This window comes from Cherax quadricarinatus, chromosome 26 (genome assembly GCF_038502225.1).
Source record: "Cherax quadricarinatus isolate ZL_2023a chromosome 26, ASM3850222v1, whole genome shotgun sequence".
In the NCBI taxonomy this organism is placed as follows: Eukaryota; Metazoa; Arthropoda; class Malacostraca; order Decapoda; family Parastacidae; genus Cherax; species Cherax quadricarinatus.
The window spans coordinates 33,822,155-33,848,744 of record NC_091317.1 but is presented as its reverse complement, the minus strand read 5'-3'; the positions used below and the strand labels follow the sequence as shown (position 1 = coordinate 33,848,744).

At 39.1% G+C, this 26,590-nt stretch overlaps 1 protein-coding gene across 3 annotated transcripts in view; it reads left to right on the top strand.

Annotated features, from left to right (window-relative positions):
- The window catches only part of LOC128691723 (uveal autoantigen with coiled-coil domains and ankyrin repeats), a 60,557-nt gene that overhangs the window by 8,359 nt on the left and 25,608 nt on the right, over nt 1-26,590 (top strand). For 2 of the 3 annotated variants that reach the window (XM_053780608.2, XM_053780609.2), the window contains 4 exons: nt 5,332-5,477; nt 13,931-14,111; nt 17,790-17,987; nt 20,497-23,253. In XM_053780608.2, coding sequence (XP_053636583.1) covers nt 5,335-5,477; nt 13,931-14,111; nt 17,790-17,987; nt 20,497-23,253 — 3,279 coding nt within the window. In that variant the 5' untranslated portion in view covers nt 5,332-5,334. The remainder of the gene's footprint in view (nt 1-5,331; nt 5,478-13,930; nt 14,112-17,789; nt 17,988-20,496; nt 23,254-26,590) is intronic. The other variant, XM_053780610.2, reaches the window with a different exon arrangement.

Below are 26,590 nucleotides of genomic sequence, written 5' to 3'. Positions count from 1 at the left end.
TGATAATCTTCTCCATGATTTTGCATACTATACATGTCAGTGACACTGGTCTGTAGTTTAACGCTTCATGTCTGTCTCCTTTTTTAAAGATTGTGTGTGTGTGTGTGTGTGTGTGTGTGTGTGTATGTACTCGCCTATTTGTGGTGATAGGGGTTAATTCACGTGCACTTGCATGCATGCGTGCATATGTATGTAATGTCTACTTTACACAACTTCAGAATTAAAAAAAAAAAATGCTTAATAATGGGATGCAATTTCATGAAGAGTACAGTGGAACCCCGGATTTCATACTTAATCCGTTCCAGAAGGTCGGTTTAGTAAATCCGAAACGCACAAAAACCGAAGTAATATTTCCCATGAGAAATAATGTAAAGACAATTAATCCATTCCAGACACCCAAAAATATTAACAAAAAATACATTTTTTAAAGAATAAATATAGTTTTACATACAGAAAACAATGAGAAATAAATATAAATGACTAATTTTAATGATAAATGAACATTACATACCTTTATTGAAGACTCTTGTTGCCGTATTGAATAAGGTGAGGAGGGTAGAGGGAGTTGAGGTTGTTTGGAAGGGGAATTCCCCTCCATAAGGACTTCAAGTATCAAAGCCCTCTCTTGGGCTAATTCCTTTCTTTGTCTTTTGCTGGCACTGGACCCCTATTACACTAAAAATGTGTCCAGAGAGCTCTGCTTCTGGCATCTCTTTAAGATTTGTCTAAAATGGGCCTCACCATGCCTTACAACACTGTATATGCTACTATGCTTCTTGAATCTGTTGAACCAGCCTCTGCTGGCCCTAAATTTACTAACAGCAGCACTCATTCCAGGCATTTTCTTTACAAGATCCGCATGCAGCTGCCTTGCCTTTTCGCAAATGATTGACTCCACGACACTATCTCCCGCTAACTGTTTTTTGTTGATCCACACCAACAACTTCTCCACATCTTCGATTGTTTGTGATCTCTGTTTTGTTAGCATATTTCCCCCTTTCGCAACTTTAGCTACCTTGATTTCTACTTTCTTTGACAGGATGGAACAGATTGTTGATTTCAACTTCCCGTACATCCTGGCAAGCTTGGCTAAACGTATGCCACTTGTATTTTTCTACAATCTCTTTCTTGAATTTCTCACCTTTACCAAAGAGCTGGCACTAGGAACTTTCTCTGCACCCATGGTGGCTTATTTCACAGTCACAATCAATAAACAAGCACAAAAATTGCAAAATGTTTTGGATGAATGCTCACTCAACTAGTGACACAGCCAGTCTGAGACACGTATGTATGAGAGTGGTGGCATCCCAGGCAGGTGGATGCATCTGATACGTATGATTTTCAGATAGAGGTATGAAATCCGGACCAAAATTTCGCCCAAAAAAGTGTTCTAAATCTGAATTATACGATATTCGGACTGTACAAAAATCAGAATTCACTGTACTATATTTCTGTTAGTTTAAATACTATAATTCTCACTTTTCTTAGATAGTATTATATAGTACAGCCTCTCCTCACTTACTGACGTATTCATTTACCTACCACTCAGACTTACAACCATCTCTCCGAACAGTATGCAAACCAAAGTAGATTTCCTCTATTCTGTTTATTACAGTATACAGTGTGTGATGTCACCGTGGTTGTTTAATATATTTATAGATGGGGTTGTAAGAGAAGTAAATGCGAGGGTCTTGGCAAGAGGCGTGGAGTTAAAAGATAAAGAATCACACACAAAGTGGGAGTTGTCACAGCTGCTCTTTGCTGATGACACTGTGCTCTTGGGAGATTCTGAAGAGAAGTTGCAGAGATTGGTGGATGAATTTGGTAGGGTGTGCAAAAGAAGAAAATTAAAGGTGAATACAGGAAAGAGTAAGGTTATGAGGATAACAAAAAGATTAGGTGATGAAAGATTGAATATCAGATTGGAGGGAGAGAGTATGGAGGAGGTGAACGTATTCAGATATTTGGGAGTGGACGTGTCAGCGGATGGGTCTATGAAAGATGAGGTGAATCATAGAATTGATGAGGGAAAAAGAGTGAGTGGTGCACTTAGGAGTCTGTGGAGACAAAGAACTTTGTCCTTGGAGGCAAAGAGGGGAATGTATGAGAGTATAGTTTTACCAACGCTCTTGTATGGGTGTGAAGCGTGGGTGATGAATGTTGCAGCGAGGAGAAGGCTGGAGGCAGTGGAGATGTCATGTCTGAGGGCAATGTGTGGTGTGAATATAATGCAGAGAATTCGTAGTTTGGAAGTTAGGAGGAGGTGCGGGATTACCAAAACTGTTGTCCAGAGGGCTGAGGAAGGGTTGTTGAGGTGGTTCGGACATGTAGAGAGAATGGAGCGAAACAGAATGACTTCAAGAGTGTATCAGTCTGTAGTGGAAGGAAGGCGGGGTAGGGGTCGGCCTAGGAAGGGTTGGAGGGAGGGGGTAAAGGAGGTTTTGTGTGCGAGGGGCTTGGACTTCCAGCAGGCATGCGTGAGCGTGTTTGATAGGAGTGAATGGAGAAAAATGGTTTTTAATACTTGACGTGCTGTTGGAGTGTGAGCAAAGTAACATTTATGAAGGGATTCAGGGAAACCGGGAGGCCGGACTTGAGTCCTGGGGATGGGAAGTACAGTGCCTGCACTCTGAAGGAGGGGTGTTAATGTTGCAGTTTAAAAACTGTAGTGTAAAGCACCCTTCTGGCAAGACAGTGATGGAGTGAATGATGGTGAAAGTTTTTCTTTTTCGGGCCACCCTGCCTTGGTGGGAATCGGCCGGTGTGATAATAAAAAAAAAAAACAGTAAACTACTGTATAAACATTTAAAAATATACTAAAAATGTTATAAATGGTGTGAAGGTGACATTAAAGAAGTATCTAAAGATGACTGGCACAATTACCAGTATAGTATGCTCCTTGCTTAATGACCAATTCACTTACTGACCTACTCTTAGGAACAGAACCCTGTCATTAAGTGAGGAAAGGCTGAACATGCTAGGTACAGGTTGACCATCAATAATCTGGCATCATTGGGACCTGAAGGGTGCCAAATTAGTGATTTTGTCAGATTATAGAGCGTTTACGTTAGAATACACTTAACACAATGGCAATAATATTTACACATCGGCAATTTCATCCACTCTATGCCCTATTTTTGGCCCATTCCATTATTCCAGCCTACCAAACTCATAGCTATTTTGCTAGTATTCCTTCTATTCTGTCATTGAGTACAAGAAACTGCCCATTTACCTATTTCAACTACCCAATAAAGTGATCAGAAATTGGTAATTTAGCCAGTTTCACACAAATTTCAAGAGATATCAGTTTCAAAATAAGGTCCAGAATAAACAATGCAGACATTCCTAGCACTAAAATAACATTTTCTCTGTCCATTAGTCATGTCTCCAGGCCCCTTTTATATCACTCTTGCTTGCCATATTGAATTTTTATTCACACAAAAAATAGAAGATTTACTGTTATGCAGACTACTACATTATTGAAATAATTGCATAAATAATGTCATCCCATTCATGACTGCATATTAGATCAACCAGTTGGACACGTATTGGACGGTGATGTCATTTGTTTACTCTTTAACATTGGCAAAAATCAAACATTTCCTGTACTTTGAGCTCAATTTCAAGGTACATGTACTTTTCATCATGAAACCAATCAAAATAATGTCTGTTTATATAATTTATCTTCCAGTCTATCAAATGAGACCCAAAAAAAAATGAGAATAAAGCCATAAAAACCATACAAAAATACACCACAAATTCGCTGTTCTACACCAAAAACACAGTAGCATTGTTTTTCTTATTATGCGCTGGGTGCTGCAGGATTTTTTTTATATACAGTGGACCCTCGACCAACGATATTAATCCATTCCTGAGAGCTCATCGTTAGTCGAAATTATCATTAGTCGACTTAATTTTCCCCATAAGAAATAATGGAAATCAAATTAATCCGTTCCTGACACCCCGAAGTATTAAAAAAAAAATTTTTTACCACATGAAATATTAATTTTAATACACAAACTGAAGAAGACATGTACAATTACATGACACTTACCTTTATTGAAGATCTGGTGATGATTGATGGGATGGGAGGAGGGGAGAGTGTGGGTGGTGTTAGTGTTTAGAAGGGGAATCCTCTTCCATTAGGACTTGAGGTGTCAAGTCCTTTTCTGGGGTTACTTCTCTTCTTCTTTTAATGCCACTAGGACCAGCTTGAGAGTCACTGGACCTCTGTCGCACAACATATCTGTCCATAGATAGAGCTCTGTACCTCCCGTTCCTTTAAGATTTGTCTAAAATGAGCCATAACATTGTCATTGTAATAGTCACTAGCACGGCTTGCAATAGCTGTGTTAGGGTGATTTTCATCCATAAAGGTTTGCAGTTCAACCCACTTTGCACACATTTCCTTAATCTTTGAAGTAGGCACAATGGATTCCTCAACTTCAAAATCTTTCTTAATTTCCATACTAATTCTCACCCTTTTTATCACAGGGTTGGCACTAGAAGCTTTCTTGGGGCCCACGGTGACTTATTTTGCAGGTGCAATCACTAAAAACGCTGTGATAATATGAAATGTTCCGATTGTATGTTTGGATGCGACCGTGATGGCTGGCTTGTAAACACTGGCACCCACGGGACAAGTGAGGCGTGCTCAGGCCACACGTAGACGCATCTTGAACGGAACGAATCGCGTTGGTCGAGTTTTTTAGCGCTAGTCAAGGCAAAATTTTTGCGGTAAAATGTATCGTTAGTCGGATTTAACGTTATACGATGCCATCGTTGGTCGAGGGTCCACTGTATATAGTGCACACTTACCACACAGACCTATTCTCTCATATGTAGTCCCAAATTTACCAGTCACAGCTTATCTGAGTGAGCTGAGCTCATGGCAACCAAAAGTGGCTTCAATGTCACCTTATCTTTTATGGACAAGTTACAGTGTATGTGCTTTACACAACAAGAAGTGTTTCTTTTATTCATGGGAACTAAAAGTTAAGCAGGTTATAACAATAAATGGAGGAAAAGAAATTGGAATGACTTATGCAGCAAGTAGTGCCACCAAACAGTAGTGGCAGGTTGGTGTTTCGACACCAGAAATTTGAAATGATACTAGCTGAAATTAGTGACGGATTACTGATGGATTAGTGATGGCCAACCTATACGTACTGTATTTATTATTACAGTTTCAGATTGGCTCTAATTTGTGAACATTCAAAACTTAGTGATCAGTATTCTTTTTACTATATTTTCTCTGTTAATATATACAGAATTCCTCATCTTATTTGTTTATGTAAAGTGGTTTGTAATGCCATGTTAATATCTTGACAGAATATGAAGAAGCTGAAGCGTGTGTTTGGTTCTGTAGCTAATCTTGCTAGTGGTGGCAGTGATGAGCAGTCATCGTCAGGTACTCCCAGATCCTGTGATGCCACCAGTGCTCACAGAAGCATGTCTACCTCACCGCATGGATCTGGGTAAGATGAAGTAGTACATATTTCTTATTTTTATAAGTGGAATACATGAGGACCCCATTTGTATGGCTCTTAGGTTTCCGACCCTATATGATAAGCAAAAATTGCTGATAGGTGGAAAAGAACGTTTTTTCATTATTGAATGCATCTAAAATGCCTGATAATGTGTTTATATTAAGTTCTCAATACAACTAGGAATAAAACAAGCAGATAAAAAGTAAAATAAATACACAATACAACATACATTACTTACCTTAAAAAGTGGTAAAAGCACCGATAATGAATATTGGCTCATTTAAAAGCCAATGATAACAGTTCCAGCGGCAGAATCTGAGGACAAATCTGCAAAACTCAGGAGGTGCAACAAATCCTAGTCCACCCTCCCAGGCACCTAGGCTGTGCTCTCGCTGTCACCGGAAGGGGCACACTGCCAACAACTGCCTGCGAGATACCAGGTGTAATTACTGCTACAAGAAAGGACATAAGGAGGACCAGTGTCGGAAGAAAAAGGAACTTGACAGACAGGGCCACCTGTTTAGAGACCTGTTCTCAGAACAAACCAGCAGGATCTCTGAATTGGTGAACACTCTCACACGTCACCCACTTAGCTACTCCTATCCCAGCCCAGCAGGTGGGATTGTGCCTTATACAAGACCACAGACCTACATCCCTGCAGCTGCCTCAGTACCCTACCTCTCTCAAGGGCAGGCACCTTACATTCCCTACACACCCACCACCTCAAGCTGACCACTTCATCATGAGGAGCCAGTCTATCAGCATCCTGTCGGCCAACATTAGAGGTTTCATTACTAATGTTGGAGAGCTCACGCATAGTTTTGTGAACACTCAACATCCCGACATGATAGCTGTTGTTGAAACATTTTTGGATGACAGGACTCCAGAAAATTTTGCAAGAATTGCTGGCTACACCTCATGGATGAGAAGAGACAGGCAAGGGCAAGGAGGAGGTGTTGCTGTGTGCTTCTCTAAAAGTGTTCATGCCCAGCACATTGATGTTGCCACCCCTACACATCTTGAAATGATGTTCTTCAAGCTCTGTATAAACACTAGTACCTCTGTACTAGCATGTGCAATGTACAGACCTCAGTGGCAACATGCAGACCCTATCAACTTCATAATGGAAAATATTGACTCCCTTCTGTTACAACACAACTGTCAACATATTATAATTGTTGGTGACCTCAACCAGCACCTCATACAGAGGGACTTTGATGACCTTCTTGCAGTGTTTGACATGAGAAACTTTGTTGATTTCCCTACTCATATCTCTGGCTCCTCCCTTGACCCAGTAGTGAGTGATCTGGCAGAAGGCATAGTCACTTGTCAACCCCTCGGCTATGTTGGATCGTCTGACCACAAGGCTGTTTTTACGACACTTAAGATCCCAACAGAACGAGGTGAGGAGTCCACACGCACAACCTGGCTATGGGAAAGAGGTAATTGGCCAGCCCTTTGCTCTGAGCTCGCCACCACTGACTGGAATGCTCTTCTCCAAGGGGATGTTGACAACCAAGTGAAAGCCTTCACTGGACACATCCTTAATCTACAACAAGAACACATTCCTCACCGGCAATATGTGACGAAGCCTACAGATCAGCCTTGGTTTGGCTTTCGTTGTAGAGAGGCTGCTACTGCTAAGTACAAAGCATGGCGAAGGTATAAGAGACATCCTACCACCTATAACAGGAACTTGCACATGCAAGCCTGTAGGCATATGGGTGATGTTCAAAAGTGGGCCATTGCTAAATGGGAGGTGGACACTAAAAGAAAGTTAGCATCAGGTAGGGTAGGCTCCAAAACCTGGTCGTCCCTGGTCAAGGACAGACAAGGTTATCTGCCTGATGAACTTATTCCACCTCTAAATCGACAGGATGGGACCACCTCTACTAGTAGTCAAGAGAAGGCGGACCTCTTTGCTGAACACTTTGCTACCAAAATGCAAGTTCCTGATCCAGCAAGGGACCCTCCTTGGCTAGCTACAAGAACTGTGTCAAAACTGTCAGTGGTGACAATAAGGCAGGAGGAGGTGCATTTCCTACTTAAATCGCTTGACCAAGAAAAGGCTGTGGGCCCAGACAAGTTGAGCCCAAGATTGTTGAGAAGATGTGCAGACCAGCTAGCAGCACCTCTAACTCGCATCTTTCAGCACTGCCTAGTACAGTGTAAATGGCCCTCTCTATGGAAAGAGGCGAATGTAGTCCCTGTTCACAAAAAGAAGAGCAGAGCAGAAATCAGCAACTACAGACCAGTGTCACTCCTGTCAATCACTGGTAAGATCCTGGAGACAATAATCTCAAGACAAATGACAGAGTTTTTTGACTACCACTCACTACTTTGTGATCGTCAATATGGCTTCAGGAAAGGTTACTCTGCTGCTGATCTGTTGTTAAACCTCTCCTCTAAGTGGCACCAGTCACTGGATGAATCCAAAGTCAGCTGTGTGGTAGCACTGGACATTGCTGGCGCTTTCGACCGGGTGTGGCACCAGGGCCTCTTAGCAAAACTTCAAGCACTGGGAATTGCAGGCTCTACGCTATGTCTCCTCAGTGACTACCTTCATGGTAGATCTCTAAGTGTAGTTCTCAATGGAACGGAATCAGCAAGACATCCTATTGGGGCAAGTGTTCCACAAGGAAGCGTGTTGGGTCCATTGTTATGGAATGTCTACTTCAACGACCTTCTTCATCTCATCCCAGAATCACATGCATATGCAGACGACTGTACACTGACATTCACTTATCCAAGAGAAGAAATGCCAGCTGCTCTAAGCTACATCAATCACCAGCTGAGAGCTATATCAGCTTGGGGAAATAGATGGCAAGTAACATTTGCACCTGAGAAAACGCAAATGATGATCGTCTCTAGGCACCATGATGGTAATGCTGGTGCAGTAGTAAGGATGAATGGGAGGATGTTGGCACCTGGAGAAGAAGTTGATATCCTTGGGGTGAAATTTGACTCCAAACTAACCATGAAGAACCATGTTGTAAATCTTGCAAACAAGGCAGCCAGGAAGCTTACAGCACTTCGCCGTATCTCCCATCTGCTTGACAGTAGGGGTTGCAAGATCTTGTACGAGGCACAAGTACGCTCGCACCTTGAGTATGCTCCACTTTCTTGGTTTGCCTGCCCCCCTTCTCATCTGCGACTGCTTGACAGAGTAGAGAACAGAGCAAGACGTCTCATCTCTCGCCTGGACCCATCCTGGATAGATCTGTCATTTCAGCAGAGCCTTCAACATAGGAGGGATGTGGGTGGCCTTACTGTTATGTACAAGGCCAATATTGTCAAAATACCACACTTGGGTCCACTTCGAGGACAGCGTGAAACAAGCTTTTATGCCACAAGACGGGCAGAAAGCAGCAACTTCACTCTGGCTGTACCCTTCTCCAGAACATCACTCCATCTGAGATCATACATACCCAGGATGGCTAGAGTATGGAACACATTCGTACAGCATAATGATGTCAACGAGATAAAGTCAGTTGATCAAATGAAAATGCTGGCCCACAGATGGCTCCAACTTCATCCTGTTTCCTATTTGTATGTCTCATAACAATAAAAATGCTTTCAAATGAGCTGATGTAGGTAACAGCTCTTAGCTTGCCAATAAAGTTAGGAATCCTTAACCTTTAAATAGCTGTCAATAAAGCTAGGGATCCTTAACCTTGTCAAACCCTGTGTAAAAAAAAAAAAAAAAACATGGAATACCTTTTAAAAAGAGGGTGCTGAGTAAGCAGGGCCCTCCTGTGTAGTGGATATTTATACAGATACAGATTTCTTGTGTGTAAAGTGTACTGTTTATATTTTGGTGATAATCTTAAAGACCTAATTACGAACATCGTATTAAAAAATTATCACTTAATAATTGCTGGAGACTTTAACATAAATCTCATTCAGTAAGAAAGCCACACAAGCTAGTTTCCTAAACACCATCTACGGTTTTTTTTATTACTACCATCAATAACTAAATCTGTGAGAGTTAAAGAGATAACTGCATCCTCACTGGACTACATTTAGATAAATATAACCCTAAATGCTGGCACTATCACTTATCCCACCATCATTACCCCACCATCCTAGTCACCAACATAACACAAATACCACTTAAAACTAGTAAAATCTTGTTGAGGCCATTGATGAAACATCAGTGACTGCCTGTCATAGCAGTCAGTAACTGACTTGCAAAGAGAATTCAATAATGATCAAGACAGTAATTCACATGTCCACATATTTCTACAAAATATAATTAAAAGCCTCTTCAGTAAACATTTTCCTTTATAACCAAATAGATTTCAACAAAAAGACTAGTTTAATTAGCCCAAGCTTAACCAACAGCATCCTCAAATATATTGACAAAAAAATAATTATGAAAAAACAGTGCAGATTTGGCAAAATTTCCCCCAAAATTAGCAGAAAAATATATGCTTCAGTTCTCTCCAAGCTAATAAAGAAATCCAAACATCTGTATTATGCTAAGATGTTTAAAGAAACAAAAGGAGATATAAAAATAAAATATCTAGAAAACCCCTCACAAATACTGGGTTCAAATAAATTTGTATAGAACAAAGACATTATATTAGCTAAACTAAATGAACCTCCTGGATCACTGAAACAGCAAATAAGTTAAAAAACTTTGACTAGAAGGTCAAATGTAGTCAGCAAAATCACAAACTGCAATGCTCATGTTTGAGATTAAGTTACTGATATTTACTCAAGCTTTCTATACCTGTCCCCAACCAGTTTTACAGAAAGAGCTTCATTAATAAAGTCACAGAAAAACAAAATAGAAAGCAGAGCTAATATGCTATCATTCACATACTGTACAAGAAAGCTGCTCATTTGTTATCACCTACTATCACAGCATTTTTCAACAGTTGGATAAAAACCAATGCATACTTAACCCTCAGAGTACCAATGATGAGAATCCATGTCATGGCTTGAAGTGCCACTGATGCAAATTCACATCAAATGCCTGTTATACCCAGTTTTGGTGCAAGAAGCATAAATGGCATACACAAGAAAGAATGGGTGTTCATGGTCAAAATCAAAGTCGAAGTCAAAGTTTTATTTCCACGTGAAACAATGTTTGTGCGTATAAAGATGATTAACATTTATTTGTGCATGCAGAAAGCCCATGGTAATGCAGAACATTTTGGGCAAGCTTAAGCCTAGGTATGCACTATTGAGAAAAAAATCCCAGGCTGCCAAATACACTATGGGAACCATGTATTACTCTTATCTTTGTTTACAATGAAATGCTGGTGTGCTGCACTCACTTCAAGGAAAATTAATGTCATTTTATTTCCCAAAACTGACTCTGACACTGAGAATATTGAAACCATCTAGGATATTTATAGTTTTAAACAGAAAGAGTTTTTATGATGATGATGAGGCTATTTTTTTGGTTTGTAGGAGAGAGGGAGATTACTTCCAGGTAAAAGTAGGTCTTAGATAGGGATGTGTAATGTCACCATGGTTGTTTAATATATTTATAGATGGGGTCGTAAAAGAAGTAAATGCTAGGGTGTTGGGAAGGGGGGGGTGGGATTAAATTATGGGGAATCAAATACAAAATGAGAGTTGACAGAGTTACTTTTTGCTGATGTTACTGTGCTTTTGGGAGATTCTAAAGAAAGTTGCAAAGGTTAGTGAACGAGTTTGGGAGGGTGTGTAAAGGTAGTAAGTTAAAAGTGAGCATAGATAAGAGTAAGGCGATGAGAGGATCAAATGATTTAGATAAAGAAAAATTGGATATCACTTTGAAGAGAGGGAGTATGGAAGAAGTGAATGTTTTCAGATATTTGGGAGTTGACTTGTCAGCAGATGGGTTTATGAAGGATGAGGTTAACCATAGAATTAATGAAGTAAAAAAGGTGAGTGGTGCTTTGAGGTATCTGTGGAGACAAAAAGTGTTATCCATGGAGGCAAAGAAGGGAATGTATGAAAGTAAAGTGGTACCAACACTCTCATATGGGTGTGAAGCTTGGGTTGTAAATACTGCAGCGAGGAGGTGGCTGGAGGCAGTGGAGATGTCTTGTCTAAGGGCAATGTGTGGTGTAAATATTATGCAGAGGATTCAGAGTGTGGAAATTAGGAGGTGTGGAGCTACTAAAAGTATTGGTCAGAGGGCTGAAGAGGGGTTGTTGAGGTGGTTTGGTCATTTAGAGAGAATGGAACAAAGTAGAATGACTTGGAGAGCGTATAAATCTGTAGGGGAAGGAAGGCGGGGTAGGGGTCATCCTTGAAAAGGTTGGAGGGATGGGGTAAAGGAGGTTTTGTGGATGAGGGGCTTGGACTTTCAGCAAGCATGCGTGAACGTGTTAGAAGTGAATGGAGACAAATGGTTTTTGGGACTGACGAGCTGCTGGAGTGTGAGCAGGGAAATATTTTGTGAAGAGATTCAGGGAAACCAGTTAGCTGGACTTGAGTCCTGGAAATGGAAAGTACAATGCCTGCACTTTAAAGGAGGGGTTTGGGATATTGGCAGTTTGGAGGGACTTCTAAACTGTCATATCTGAGTGTCTCTGCAAAGGCAGTCTTTGAGTGATGGTGAAAGTGTTGAATGATGAAGAAGTTTTTTCTTCTTTCTTTTTGGGTCACCCTTGGTGGGAAACGGCCGACGTGTTGAAAAACAATTGTGAGACTAGAACAGGTCATATGACAAAAGCATCGGTGACTCCAGATTATCTGGGGCTACTGGCTCTCCCAATCATAACTTTATTAATGTACAATTACACAAGTTTTAGGTGATTACAGTTGTCTTATATAGTAATATATGTATATGTATTATCTAGGATAACCCAACAAAATCAACATAACTTTGTTGGGTTATCCATTGGGGTTCTTGTTATTTCCATTGGCTTCCAATTGAACATAAAAGAAAATGAACATATATCTAATCAGACATTACAAAAAATAAATGTAAATTAAAGATAATATATTTTTAGTGAGTGAATATGGTGTACATGTACTAATAAATGTACTAATATATTTCACCTAATGTTGTGTGGTACCGATTGTTTATCTATTGAAATTTTTTCAACAAACTGACCATATCACACCAAGGCAGGGTAACCTAAAAAGAAAAACAAAAGTTTTTCTTTTTAAATTTAGTAATTTATACAGGAGAAGGGGTTACTAGCCTCTTGCTCCCACCTGTTAAAATTATTATTATTATTATTATTATTATTATTATTATTATTATTATTATTATTATTATTATTATTATTATTATTATTATTATTATTCATAGTCGTCGTCGTCATTGTCGTCATCATCATCATCATCATTATTATTTTATTAACACACTGGCTGATTCCCACCAAGGCAGGGTGGCCCAAAAAAGAAAAACTTTCACCATCATTCACTCCATCACTGTCTTGCCAGAAGGGTGCTTTACACTACAGTTTTTAAACTGCAACATTAACACCCCTCCTTCAGAGTGCAGTCACTGTACTTCCCATCTCCAGGACTCAAGTCCGGCCTGCCGGTTTCCCTGAATCCCTTCATAAATGTTACTTTGCTCACACTCCAACAGCACGTCAAGTATTAAAAACCATTTGTCTCCATTCACTCCTATCAAACACGCTGGAAGTCCAAGCCCCTCGCACACAAAACTTCCTTTACCCCCTCCCTCCAACCTTTCCTAGGCCGATCCCTACCCCGCCTTCCTTCCACTACAGACTGATACACTCTTGAAGTCATTCTGTTTCGCTCCACTCTCTCTACATGTCGGAACAACCTCAACAGCCCTTCCTCAGCCCTCTGGACAACAGTTTTGGCAATCCCGCACCTCCACCTAACTTCCAAACTACAAATTCTCTGCATTATATTCACACCACACATTGCCCTCAGACATGACATCTCCACTGCCTCCAGCCTTCTCCTCGCTGCAACATTCATCACCCATGCTTCACACCCATATAAGAGCGTTGGTAAAACTATACTCTCATACATTCCCCTCTTTGCCTCCAAGGACAAAGTTCTTTGTCTCCACAGACTCCTAAGTGCATCACTCACCCTTTTCCCTTCATCAATTCTATGATTCACCTCATCTTTCATAGACCCATCCACTGACACGTCCACTCCCAAATATCTGAATACATTCACCTCCTCCATACTCTCTCCCTCCAGTCATCATCGTAATTATTATTATTATGATAATTATAATTATTATTATAATTATTATTGTAATTATGATAATTATAATTATGATAATTATTATAATTATGGTAATAATAATTATAAAAATAATTATGGGGTCAGATATTAGCCTGGCCCCCATAATTCCAAAGCAGAAATTTTTTTTTGTAGTCCATTGTGTTTCTTTAGCTCATGATCCCTTTTAAGAAGGAAGAAATAAAAAATACATTTTACTTCATTAATATTTAACTAGTGTATTATATTACCTCCTTTATGTGCATCATTTGCAGCAGTCCTCAGAAAAGTTCCTACTACAGCTATGAGACTCGGTCACTGGACTCATTCACTAGTGGGACTTCAGCAGGCATCACCCAAGTTGACCCTCACAGCAAACATGACAAAAACTTCACTAAGCTTCACAAGTGGGCCTACTTGGGGGATATCACTAAGCTTAAAAAGTTTATTAAAAAGGTTAGATTATTCTGTTATGGTTTTCATTTTACATTTTTTTCTGTTATCTCATGGAGGACATAATATTTTGCTTCCTGTTAAAACCATAAACTTGATGTGTAGACTTTGATCTTTTATGCAGTGTCCTTCTCCCCTTCCCTACATATTTTTCATGTTGAGTTTATGTATATCACCCAACCTCAAGTAGTAAAAACACTCCATAATAATTAAACTGTTCTTCAATTCATGAACATTAAAATGGTATAAAATACCGACAGATTGTTAGGTAAGACACATATGCAACAGTTAGGTATCTTTATTTCGAAACGTTTCGTCTACACAGTAGGCTTCTTCAGTCGAGTACAGAAAAGTTGATAGAAGCAGAAGATACTTGAAGACGATGTAATCAGTCCATCACCCTTAAAGTTTTGAGGTGGTCAGTCCCTCAGTCTGGAGAAGAGCATTGTTCCGTTGTCTGAAACAATATTGTTTCAGACAATGGAACAATGCTCTTCTCCAGACTGAGGGACTGACCACCTCAAAACTTTAAGGGTGATGGACTGATTACATCGTCTTCAAGTATCTTCTGCTTCTATCAACTTTTCTGTACTCGACTGAAGAAGCCTACTTTGTAGGCGAAACGTTTCGAAATAAAGATACCTAACTGTTGCATATGTGTCTTACCTAACAATCTTCAATTCATGTTGCACATGGCACATTATTTCTACAGAGTCTTCCCAGTTTGTGTCCTTGGTACTGGAGAGTCTTATATACATATATCTCTTAGAAAATAAATAAATAAATAAATAAAGTTTATTTCTTTGTAAAGGATACAATGTGTAATTACAATTTTGATTTGCTAAGTACAAAGATAGCCACTATCATGCCGAGGCATTTCGGGCAAACTAATCCTTAGTAACTAATTAAAACTAGATAAGATAATAGTACGTACATAGTAACTATACTTAAAACTAAACAAGGAATAGTGGTTAGCTGTTTTGCAATCTTATTTGAACTTAATACAATCTTATTTAAACTTAGTACAAAATCTAACTTACAAGTAATGGTGAAGGTGGTAATATTTTATGGAATGGCAGAATTAAAAGCCAGGAGGTCACATGATAAGACTAATTAGCAGATGTTATGGCAGATTTGGTTAATGTTGAGAAACAAGATGATTTTATGGATTGGCAGAATTAAGAGCCTAGAGGTCACATAATAAAACTAGTTAGCAGATGTTTGGTTGATATGATTAATATTGTAAGATAAGATGATTTTTTAGCAAAGTCCTAAATTTATAAGCTGTCGGGGGATCCTTGACCTGTTCCAGTACCGAGTTCCAGATCTTCGGGCCTTTTATGTGTATAGCGTTCTTGCATAGTGAGACTCTGACTCGAGGGATGTTGAAAAGTGCCTTATGCCTTGTAGTTTTAGGGGAGGGTTTACAGTGGAGTTTAATGTTCTGTATATGTAGTAGGCACAATAAAAAGAGTATATGTTTTATATATTTAGCAAGTTGAGTCTTTTGAAAAGTGGTGGGGTGTGCTGTCTAGCACAGGAGCTAGTTATCACCCACACAGCAGCTTTTTGTTGGATTATTAAGGGTCTAAGGTTGTTGGCTGTGGTTAAGCCCCAGGCACAAATACCATAGGTGAGGTAAGGATATATTAGAGAGTGGTACAGGGTAAGGAGAGTCGTTTGTGGTACATAGTATCATATCTTGGAAAGGATTCCTACTGATTTAGAAACTTTCTTGGCTAAGGTTGAGGGACTGATTACCTCTTCTTCTGTATATAGTTCTACTGTCTTCAAGTTATGTCCTGGAATTTGTATTGATAAAGCCACTGGATGGCGAAATGTCTACAATAAAGATACCCAGATGTTGCACATGTCTTAATTTCATCAAGACTAGGTACACTTAAATCTAAAATTAATATCACACAAAGTGTATTATACAGCCTCTCCTCACTTAACGATGGAGTTCCATTCCTAAGAACACGTTGGTAAACGAATTTGTCGCTAAGTGAGGAGCATACTATGGTAGTGGGTTTGTGTCAACCATCTTTGATATTGTTTTAAATGTCACCTTTGCACCATTTATAACATTTCTGGTATATTTTCAAATGTTTATTCAGTAGAGTACTGTATATTATAATAAACAATTTAGAGGAAATCAGCTCTAATATACATTATTTAGGTATGCAAACTGGTCAGAGAGCCCATCGTAAGTCCGAGTTGTCGGTAAATGAGTACGTTGCTAAGTGAGGAGAGGCTGTATTTGCTTCACTGTTAGGTTAGTACAGCACCTAGTGCTAAACGTAATTTCTTCTCTCCCAAACTCTACTCCTGGGAACTCTTCTGTCCTCTGCCTTCCCTACATTTCTGATCTTTCTAATCTCAACAACTCTCTCCATTCCTTAGACATCAAACTTACTTTCTGCTAGACTAACACTCTTCGCACTAATATCGTTCATACCTCTCCTCCTTCTACAGGTGCTCCTGGTGTCTACTCTATTTCCTGTTCCTCCTGTGCTCTTCAATAGTTTGGAGAAACTGGCCAATCTATTTCTGACAGATTTAGGGAGCACAAAAGTAGTGTTAGGCTTGCTGACACTAACAATGCTCTTTTCTGTCACATCAGAGATCACAGCCATCCCATTGACTGGTCTTCTGCTAAAACTGTCTTCCCTACTTCCAACTTTAACAGTCGCCATCTGGTTGAATCCTCTCTAATACACAACTTTCCTTGTATGAATCTTAGTCCTGGCTTCGTCTCTGTAGATGCCTTCCTCTCCCACTACATTGTAAAATGCTCCAAACTTCAGAACACCCGTGACCTAACCTGATTCCTCCCTTTTCTTCTTCTCTCGCTTCCCCTTTCCTCTTTCCTTTTTTCTCCTTTGGGTTGTCTTTCTTCTGCCCTGTGTATTTGTTCCCTCTTTATTTATTTATTTATTTATTTATTATCCTCCCCTCGGTGTTCTTGCTCTTACCCTCTGTGGGAACCTAGCTCCCTTGCGGTGCTCCTCCTTCTCAGTATTTGACTGGGTCCTTATCCTCTTACTACCTCCCCACTACTACTACCTTCCACCTCCACTACTTCCACCACCACTACTACTACCATCACCTCCTGCCTATATATACCCATCCTGCTCTCCTTTTCATTAGTGTGACTTTGTGAATGGTCCAAGTCGGACTGAAACGTCATCATAGGCTCCTCTCTTCTATGTGTGGGTTATTTGTGTATTTTGTGTTTGGATTCAGGGAAACTAGTTAACCGGCCTTAAGTCCTGGAGGTGGGAAATACAATGCCTGCACTTTAAAGGAGGAGTTTGGGATATTTGCTGTTTTGAGTGACATCTGAACTGTTGTATTTGAGCGCCTCTGCAAAGACAGTGACTATGTATGTGTGAATGATGGTGAAAGTGTTGAATGATGGTGAAAGTGTTGAATGATGGTGAAAGTGTTTCTGTTTTTGGGTCGCCCTGCCTCAGTAGGAAATGACCGATATGTTGAAAAAAAAATGCATGTAAATTTACTTTCATAAATGTACTATCTACACTTTTGTTTGGCTTGACTGAAACAAGATTGTTAATTGTGTTATGAGAGCCATTCTCTCAGGTTTTATTATTGGGCTTTTGTGCATTGTAAGACCTTCCTGCTTTTTATTGTTTGATTAAATAATTGTGTGTTCACCAGGTGCCTGTTGATGCTCAAGACAGCGAGGGTAAGACAGCTTTGCATCACGCTTCATCTCAAGGACATGCCGATGCTCTACTCTTTTTATTAGGGAGCAAGAGTAATGTGGAGGTGAAGGATAATGCAGGCATGACACCATTCCTTAGAGCTGTAGAGAGATCCCAGCTACATATTGTCCAGATGCTGCTTCAAAGACGAGTGAGTTAAAATAGGCATATGCTATTTCCCAATCAGAGATTAGTGATTTAGAGTCAACATTTTCTGTTTCCTGATGGTTTGTCAATTTTTTTTTTTTTTTTTAACAAGTCGGCCATCTCCCACCGAGACAGGGTGACCCAAAAAGAAAGAAAATCCCCAAAAAGAAAATACTTTCATCATCATTCAACACTTTCACTTCACTCACACATAATCACTGTTTTTGCAGAGGTGCTCAGAATACAACAGTTTAGAAGCCTATACATGTACATATAAAGATACACAACATATCCCTCCAAACTGCCAATATCCCAAACCTCTCCTTTAAAGTGCAGACTCAAGACTGGCTATATAAAATAACTGGTTTCCCTGAATCCCTTCACTAAATATTACCCTGCTCACACTCCAACAGCTCATCAGGCCCCAAATACCATTCATCTCCATTTACTCCTATTTAACACGCTCATGCACGCTTGCATGCAAGCGTGCATTTTTTTTTTCAACAAGTCGGCCGTCTCCCACCGAGGCAGGGTGACCCAAAAAAGAAAGAAAATCCCCAAAAAGAAAATACTTTCATCATCATTCAACACTTTCACCACACTCGCACATTATCACTGTTTTTGCAGAGGTGCTCAGAATACAACAGTCTAGAAGCATACACATATAAAGATACACAACATATCCCTCCAAACGATATTGGCAGTTTGGAGGGATATGTTGTGTATCTTTATATGTGTATGCTTCTAGACTGTTGTATTCTGAGCACCTCTGCAAAAACAGTGATAATGTGCGAGTGTGGTGAAAGTGTTGAATGATGATGAAAGTATTTTCTTTTTGGGGATTTTCTTTCTTTTTTGGGTCACCCTGCCTCGGTGGGAGACGGCCGACTTGTTGAAAAAAAAAAAAAAATGCACGCTTGCTGGAAGTCCAAACCCCTTGCCCACAAAACCTCCTTTACCCCCTCCCTCCAACCCTTTCGAGGACGACCCCTACCCCGCCTTCCTTCCCCTCCAGATTTAGTATACGCTCTCTATGTCATTCTACTTTGATCCATTCTCTCTAAATGACCAAACCACCTCAACAAACCCTCTTCAGCCCTCTGACTAATACTTTTATTAACTCCACACCTTCTCCTAATTTCCACACTCCAAATTTTCTGCATAATATTTACACCACACATTTCCCTTAGACAGGACATCTCAACTGCCTCCAACCACCTCCTCACTGCAGCATTTACAACCCAAGCTTCACACCCATAAAAGAGAGTTGGTATCACTGTACTTTTGTACATTCCCTTCTTTGCCTCCATAGATAACGTTTTTTGTCTCCACATACTGTACCTCAACACACCACTCACCTTTTTTCCTTCATCAATTCTATGGCTAACCTCATCCTTCATAAACCCATCCGCTGACACATCAACTCCCAAATATCTGAAAACATTCACTTCTTCCATACTCCGTCTCTCCAAAGTGATATCCAATGACTCACGAAATCGTAATGACACGATTGCAAACAAACCGCACCCCGGCCGGGATTGAACCCACGGTCAGCCACTAGTGGCTAACGCGACGGGCTGGAGTTTTGAGACTCTCTGACCGCGGGTTCAATCCCGGCCGGGGTATGGTTTGATATCCAATTTTTCTTTATCTGAATCATTTGATACCCTCATCATCTTACTCTTATCTATATTCACTTTCAACTTTCTACCTTTTCACGCCCTCATATTTATGTTAATTTATTCTACTGTGGGATGTATTTATCATGTTTATATGTTACGTAGTGTATTTATTATTCCTCACTTTGCCTCAGTGGGAGATTGCTGGCGTGTTAAAAAAATTTGTCATGCTTTGATTTTACCACCTCACTTCAACCATCTTGTTAAACTGATATAATTTATTTGTAATTGACTATTTCTTTATTTGCAACCTGTCTTAGTACAGTTATGATTGTAGTGAATTATCCAAGTTGTACTAATTTAAACTATAAACTTGGTCTAGATATGAGTACCCAGTCGTATGTAAGCTTTATGATTAGTTTGCCTGAAATGCATTTGCATAATTAGTGGCTTTCTTTTGAGCTTTATAGTGTATTAAATTATATCTGTATTATACTTAAATCAAATTCATAATATAATTACTTTGAATGTATAACTGTTGTAACTAATTTGTATGGTTCATAAGAAATAAAAAGAAAAATGATTATATTTATTTTGTTAATTTTAACATCCAGAGAGTCCAGATGCTTTTTTTTTTAACTTGTTCATGTTATGCAGTATGTTTAATACTTTGAATTTTTTTTAATTACTATAATTATGTTATCTAATATCTAATTATTTCTTAGATACAAGTTGTGACGTTAAATTGTACCAATGTAATAATTAAAACATTTTATTGTCAATATTAATTGATTATTTTACATTCAGTTATTCATATGACCTTGTCTTTTTGTTAAATACTCTTATCAGTTATTGACCATGATGATGATTACTGAAAACACTCATTAATTTCAGGTGGACATGAAAGTGAGTGACTATCAAAGAAACAACTGCTTACATTTAGCTGCCAGAACAGGGGCAACTGAACTCTTGACAGTATTACTGGACTGTGGAAGTGACTGTGATGCCCCAAATGCCCTTGGTCACACCCCATTGCATATAGCATGTTCTGAGAACCAGGAGGAGGCAGTAGAGTCTCTACTGAGGCATGGTGCTAGTGTTAATGTATCAGACAAGGAAGGTGTTACTCCACTTATGCTTGTTGCTAAAATGGGTAGTGTCCCACTTGTTGAGTCTCTTATTGATCATGGTGCGGATGTCTCTCCTCTTGATGCTAGTAAGTGGTCAGCAGCTGATTATGCTCGCTTTACAAATCACAATCAGTTGTATAATCATCTAAAGGCACTGATGCAGGAGGATGGAAGTTCATGCTTGGTTCCACAAGGCTTGCTAAATGTTAGTGATGATGGTAGTGATCAAGACATTGCAGCCACAGGGCCACCTTCAGAAAATAATCAGAGTAATTTTGATAGAGAAGATAATTCTTGGAGTGACAGTAGTGATGTTGATTCTGTTAAGGAAAAGCCGAAACTCAACCTTACTAAATTTTTGCTCTCATCAAATGAATCTAGTGGTAAAGTGTTTGCCAGTGCTACACATGAGGGTAATAGTAGTCAGGTGTCAGGTCCCCCTAAACCACCACGGCTTCATACAAGCTCTTCAAGTATTGCCTCGGAAGTAGATGCCAAAGCAAGTGATGTTTGTAGTGATAAAGATGACAGTTTAAAAGGCGATGACTCATGGAAATCATCATCAGAAGAAGAAGATGAACCCAAGTCAAAGTTGAAATCTTTTGCTTTATTCACCAGAGATCTGAACTCTCGTGAAGAAATATTCAAGAAAAGGGAAATGCAAGAAAAGATAGGCCATGTAGTATCTCACTCTAGAACAAGCAGGGAAGATCTGCTTGCTGAACTAGGATTAAATGACATGGCATATCAGTCATCAGAAGATGATGTATCTTTTGATGATGAGAAGCCAGTTCTACCACTTGAAGGAACACCCAAGAAAATAGTTATAAGCCATAAAAACTCCATGTCTTCAGAAGATGATAATATAAATCTTACACCAAGTAAAACACTTCCTCATTTATCCATATCTCAGTCAGCAGATGGAGTATCTCCTAGAAAGAAACACCAGTCTCCTAAACCAACACAAGAACAGCCTGTAGAATTGATTAAGATAAACTCTTCAGCATTTTCTTCACCAGAGAATTCTGATGGAAAAAGCAGAAAGACTTCTATTTCAAGAGAATCTCCAAGAAAGTCTCCAATGAAGAGGTCTCCAAGAAAGCTGAAGAGGTCTAGCAACTTTGACAGTGATAGTGATGATGAATTGACATCACCACAACGTCCACAAAGAAGAAAAAATCACACACCCACGAAAGGAAAGCTAGAACAGCAGTTAACTGAAACCTTGGCTTCAGACCAGGTTAACTTGGGAAGTGAAGAAGAAAATAAAAAGTTCAAATCAGTATGTAATGAAGCTTCAGCAATCTGTGCCAAAGACAGTAATAGTGATAGTGCTCTAATGTTGTCTCTGGAGGAAAAACAAACAAGTGATCATATAGAAACAATAGAAAATATAAACAAAGATGGTAAATCATCAGAAACTGATCGCAATAACATTGGAGGAGGTAGTGTGCCATTTCTTTCTACCAATACTAGTAGCTCATGCACAAATACTCTGCCAACAATTATAGGGACTTTAGGCCGGGTGGGAACAATGCAAGAAACAGAGGAATTATGGGAAGCTAATGCTAGTATAAGTCTCAGTAAACATTCTGGTTCAGGTAGTAGAAGCCCCAACTCCGATGATGAGCAACCAAAGGATTTCATTGGTAAATCAGGAAAAGTTATTGATAATTTAGATTTACAAATGACTGCACATGAAACAGACAATAACAGAATAAATGAAACTAAAAATGGCAGCCTGAGAAAAAATGCTAAAGTAGAAGATACTTCCCACATCATTAGTAATGATATTTTAGAGGGTAAATCAGTTATTGCTGAGTCCCCTAGATCATCAGTGTCTCTGAATGCAGTTCTAACTTCATTGGAACTATCATCTGCCAAAGAAAAAGGTAATCTAGAGATAGTCAAAGAAAAATTACCCATTGCTTCTTCGGACTTACTGTATTGTAGAGAAAATCAGATGAATTCAGCCTCTTCTATAGAAAAACTGTCACAAAATTCTATAAATAAAAAAAACAAAATGGATAAAAATAAATTAGCACCTAACCAGAATGCAGAGAACTCAAAGCTGTTACACAAAAACACTGTAACTGATGCAGCCAATGGTGCTTGTAACCAAGCTGCTTTAAGCACAACACATCATAAAACTGGATCAGGAAGTGGGCGTTGCAGCATGGCTCTCAGTGATGAAGATTCCAATATTCAGGATCTGGTGTCTATTCATGGACTGGATGAATTAGATGATGGAATTTCAGCTGCTTCAACAGAAACAGAAGAAAGCACCCACATTAATTCAGGTCTTAAGAACTCTCTTCTTACTCCTTTGTCATCTCTTCCTGATGCACATGATGTTGCACAGCTTCAGGATTTTGTGCGAGAGCTTCGGCTAAAATTGGAAAAGGAGTTTGGGCGTAGAGCTGCTCTGGAAACCAGAGTATCAAACTTGCAGCAGCAAGAGAAGGAGTTAAAACTTTTCAGTGAAGAACAAGAGCTTGAGCTGCAGCGGCAGCAGCGAGAGGTAAGAAGGGATGCTCTTCCTTAACAGAGTTTTATTTATAACCAAAATTATTAAAAAGTTATATGGTTCAACTCTGATTGAAAACAGTACTATAGTATACTTTCCAGTCCATTGACTGGTCAATGAAAGCTTTCATATATTCTTCAGAACATTTACACATACATTTAGACATTTTTTTTTTTTTTTTTTCTTCAACAAGTCGGCCGTCTCCCACCGAGGCAGGGTGACCCAAAAAAGAAAGAAAATCCCCAAAAAGAAAATACTTTCATCATCATTCAACACTTTCACCACACTCGCACATTATCACTGTTTTTGCAGAGGTGCTCAGAATACAACAGTCTAGAAGCATACACATATAAAGATACACAACATATCCCTCCAAACTGCCAATATCCCAAACCCCTCCTTTAAAGTGCAGGCATTGTACTTCCCATTTCCAGGACTCAAGTCCGACTATATGAAAATAACCGGTTTCCCTGAATCCCTTCACTAAATATTACCCTGCTCACACTCCAACAGATCGTCAGGTCCCATACATACATACATACTTTTATTTACACTTAGGTCATGCTAAACATGCATGTACACATATTTATATACACACCCACCTGAGTTTTCTTCTATTTTCTTAATTGTTCTTGCTCTTATTTATTTCCTTTCATCTAAATGGGAAAGTGAAAAAAGAATCCTTCCTCTGTAAGCCATACTTGTTGTAGAAGACAACTAAAATGTCAGGAGCAAGGTTGCCTGTAACCCCTTCTGTATAAACTCTTGAAATTATAGGACATTGTGTGGTTTACATAGTATAAAATACTAATTACAAAGAGGGCCACTATCACACATAGCATGACTAGGCATTTCGGGCAGACTAAGATTATGGAGCATATTGGTATTAAGTAACTGCATTACAGTTCGTAAATTTAGCAATGTGAATAGTTTTGTTTTGGTACAATACATAGTTTCTATTGAAGCTCCTATATTGGAGTATCACAAGCAAACTTGTGACTAGTAAAGATTCATTAGGTAATAGTTGTATTACGTATTCCTATGTTTATAGTCAATTGGGTGAGTCTAAGTGCAAATTATGGGGAATCACAGATATAAGAACATAAGAAAAAAGGAACACTGCAACAGGCCTACTGACCCATGCGGAGCAAGTCTATGTCCTCCCCCCGGATTAGCCGAATGACCCCCCCCCCCCTGCCCCCCCGGATTAGCCCAATGACCCACCCAGTCTGGTCACCTCCACTCAAGGAAGGAGCACGGCACCAGACCCAGCAGCACAAGCTAGTCAGGTCCAACTCACACCCACCTACACCCACTCCCACTCATGTATTTATCTAACCTATTTTTAAAACTACACAATGTTTTAGCCTGAATAACTGTACTCGGGAGTCTATTCCACTCATCCACAACTCTATTACCAAACCAGTGCTTTCCTATATCCTTCCTGAATCTGAATTTTTCCAACTTGAAACCGTTGCTTCAAGTCCTGTCTTGGCTGGAAATTTTCAGCACGCTATTTAATCCCCTTTATTTATTCCTGTTTTCCATTTATACACCTCGATCATATCCCCCCTAATTCTATGCCTTTTGAGAGAGTGCAGATTCAGGGCCCTCAGTCTATCCTGATAGGGAAGATTTCTGATACATGGGATCATCATTGTCATCTTCCTCTGTACGTTTTCCAGTGCATTTATATCCATTCTGTAATACAGTGACCAGAACTGAGCAGCATAGTCTAAATGAGGCCTAACCAAGGATATATAGAGTTGAAGAACAACCTGAGGACTTCTATTATTTATACTTCTAGATATGAAGCCAAGAATTCTGTTAGCTTTATTGTGAACACTAATGCACTGTTGTATTGGCTTTAGATTACTGCTAACCAGAACTCCTAAATCCTTTTCGCAATCAGTAGTATTAAGATCTACATTATTTAGTTTATATGTGGCATGGTTATTTAACTGTCCAACATTTAGAACTTTGAGGGATGGAAAAATCGCAGTTAGGAAACAGCCCACTGGGAAGAGATACTTCATCTCTACAGAACACGACGCTAAAACATTCATAAGTGAGGCTGGACTAACAGAATCAGAGTAAGGTGCAGATAATACCCATTGTCCTATACCGTTAGTGTTATATTGTCATAAAAATTGTTCCCCCCCTAAATTTCCAATACCCCAACTACTTTTGAATGTCACTGTTGTATTCAATGACCATTCTACCTCATAGTCTTAATTATGTGTACTATCTACAGAATCTATCTCCATTTTTACATCTTACCACTTCACTGTTCTATCTTATTTTATTTGAAACTAACCATAGCTTGTCCTCAATTAATCTACCTCACTTTAAGAAATACTCTATTGCCCAATTTTATTTTAAAATCTCTATTATTGCCAAATTTTACTTCAAACTATATTGACCAATCTTATTGTAAACTTTTATTATTGCTCATTTTTATTCTATACTTTAGTGCATATTGTAACCAAGACATTGCCATTTTTATCTTTATTATTTTTTTATTATTCTTTTGCTACCTTAACTTGTATATTTTATCTTGTCAAATTAAATCTAGTTATACTCTAGTTCTTGTAAACAACTTATATAAGACCTTAGTGCAATTACAATTGAGAGTCTTGTGCCATTTTTATATTATTAGATTAAACCTAGTTGTACTATAGCTCATTCTAGCTCTATACATAGTCAATACCAAATTCATTTTATTAGACTATAGTGCAATTACAAGTGAGAGTCTGGTACTATTTTTAATTTGTATTTTTATATTATTAGATTAAACCTAGTTGTACTATAGCTCATTCCAGCACAACACATAGACAACATCAACTTCATTATGTATATTAGTGACTATACTCTATATGACCAAACTTCCCACCACTACAAATATCAGTACTAGAACTCAACACACAACCCAGGATATAAATAACCACAATTTAAGCCTAGAAGATGATTGATCATGTTGACCCTGATCTAAACCTCCATAATCAAACCCCCAACCAAAACCTATTGGAAAGTAACTGTCTTTATTACACAGCATCACAAGCCAGCACTATCCTAAGCAATGCTAAAAGTCTATCAGTTCTTAACTACAACATCAGGTCCTTAAGCAAACACTATGATGACCTCCTGGCACTCCTTGAGTACTAAAAACACCCTTCTCCTGCATTATTCTTACAGAGACCTGGCTTAAGCAGGACACAATAGATATCTACCCTCTACCAGGATACACAGCAATCCACAACTTCAGACCATACCAAGTTGGGGGTGGTATTGCAATCTATTACTCTAACCAACTATCTTGTATTAGTACCAC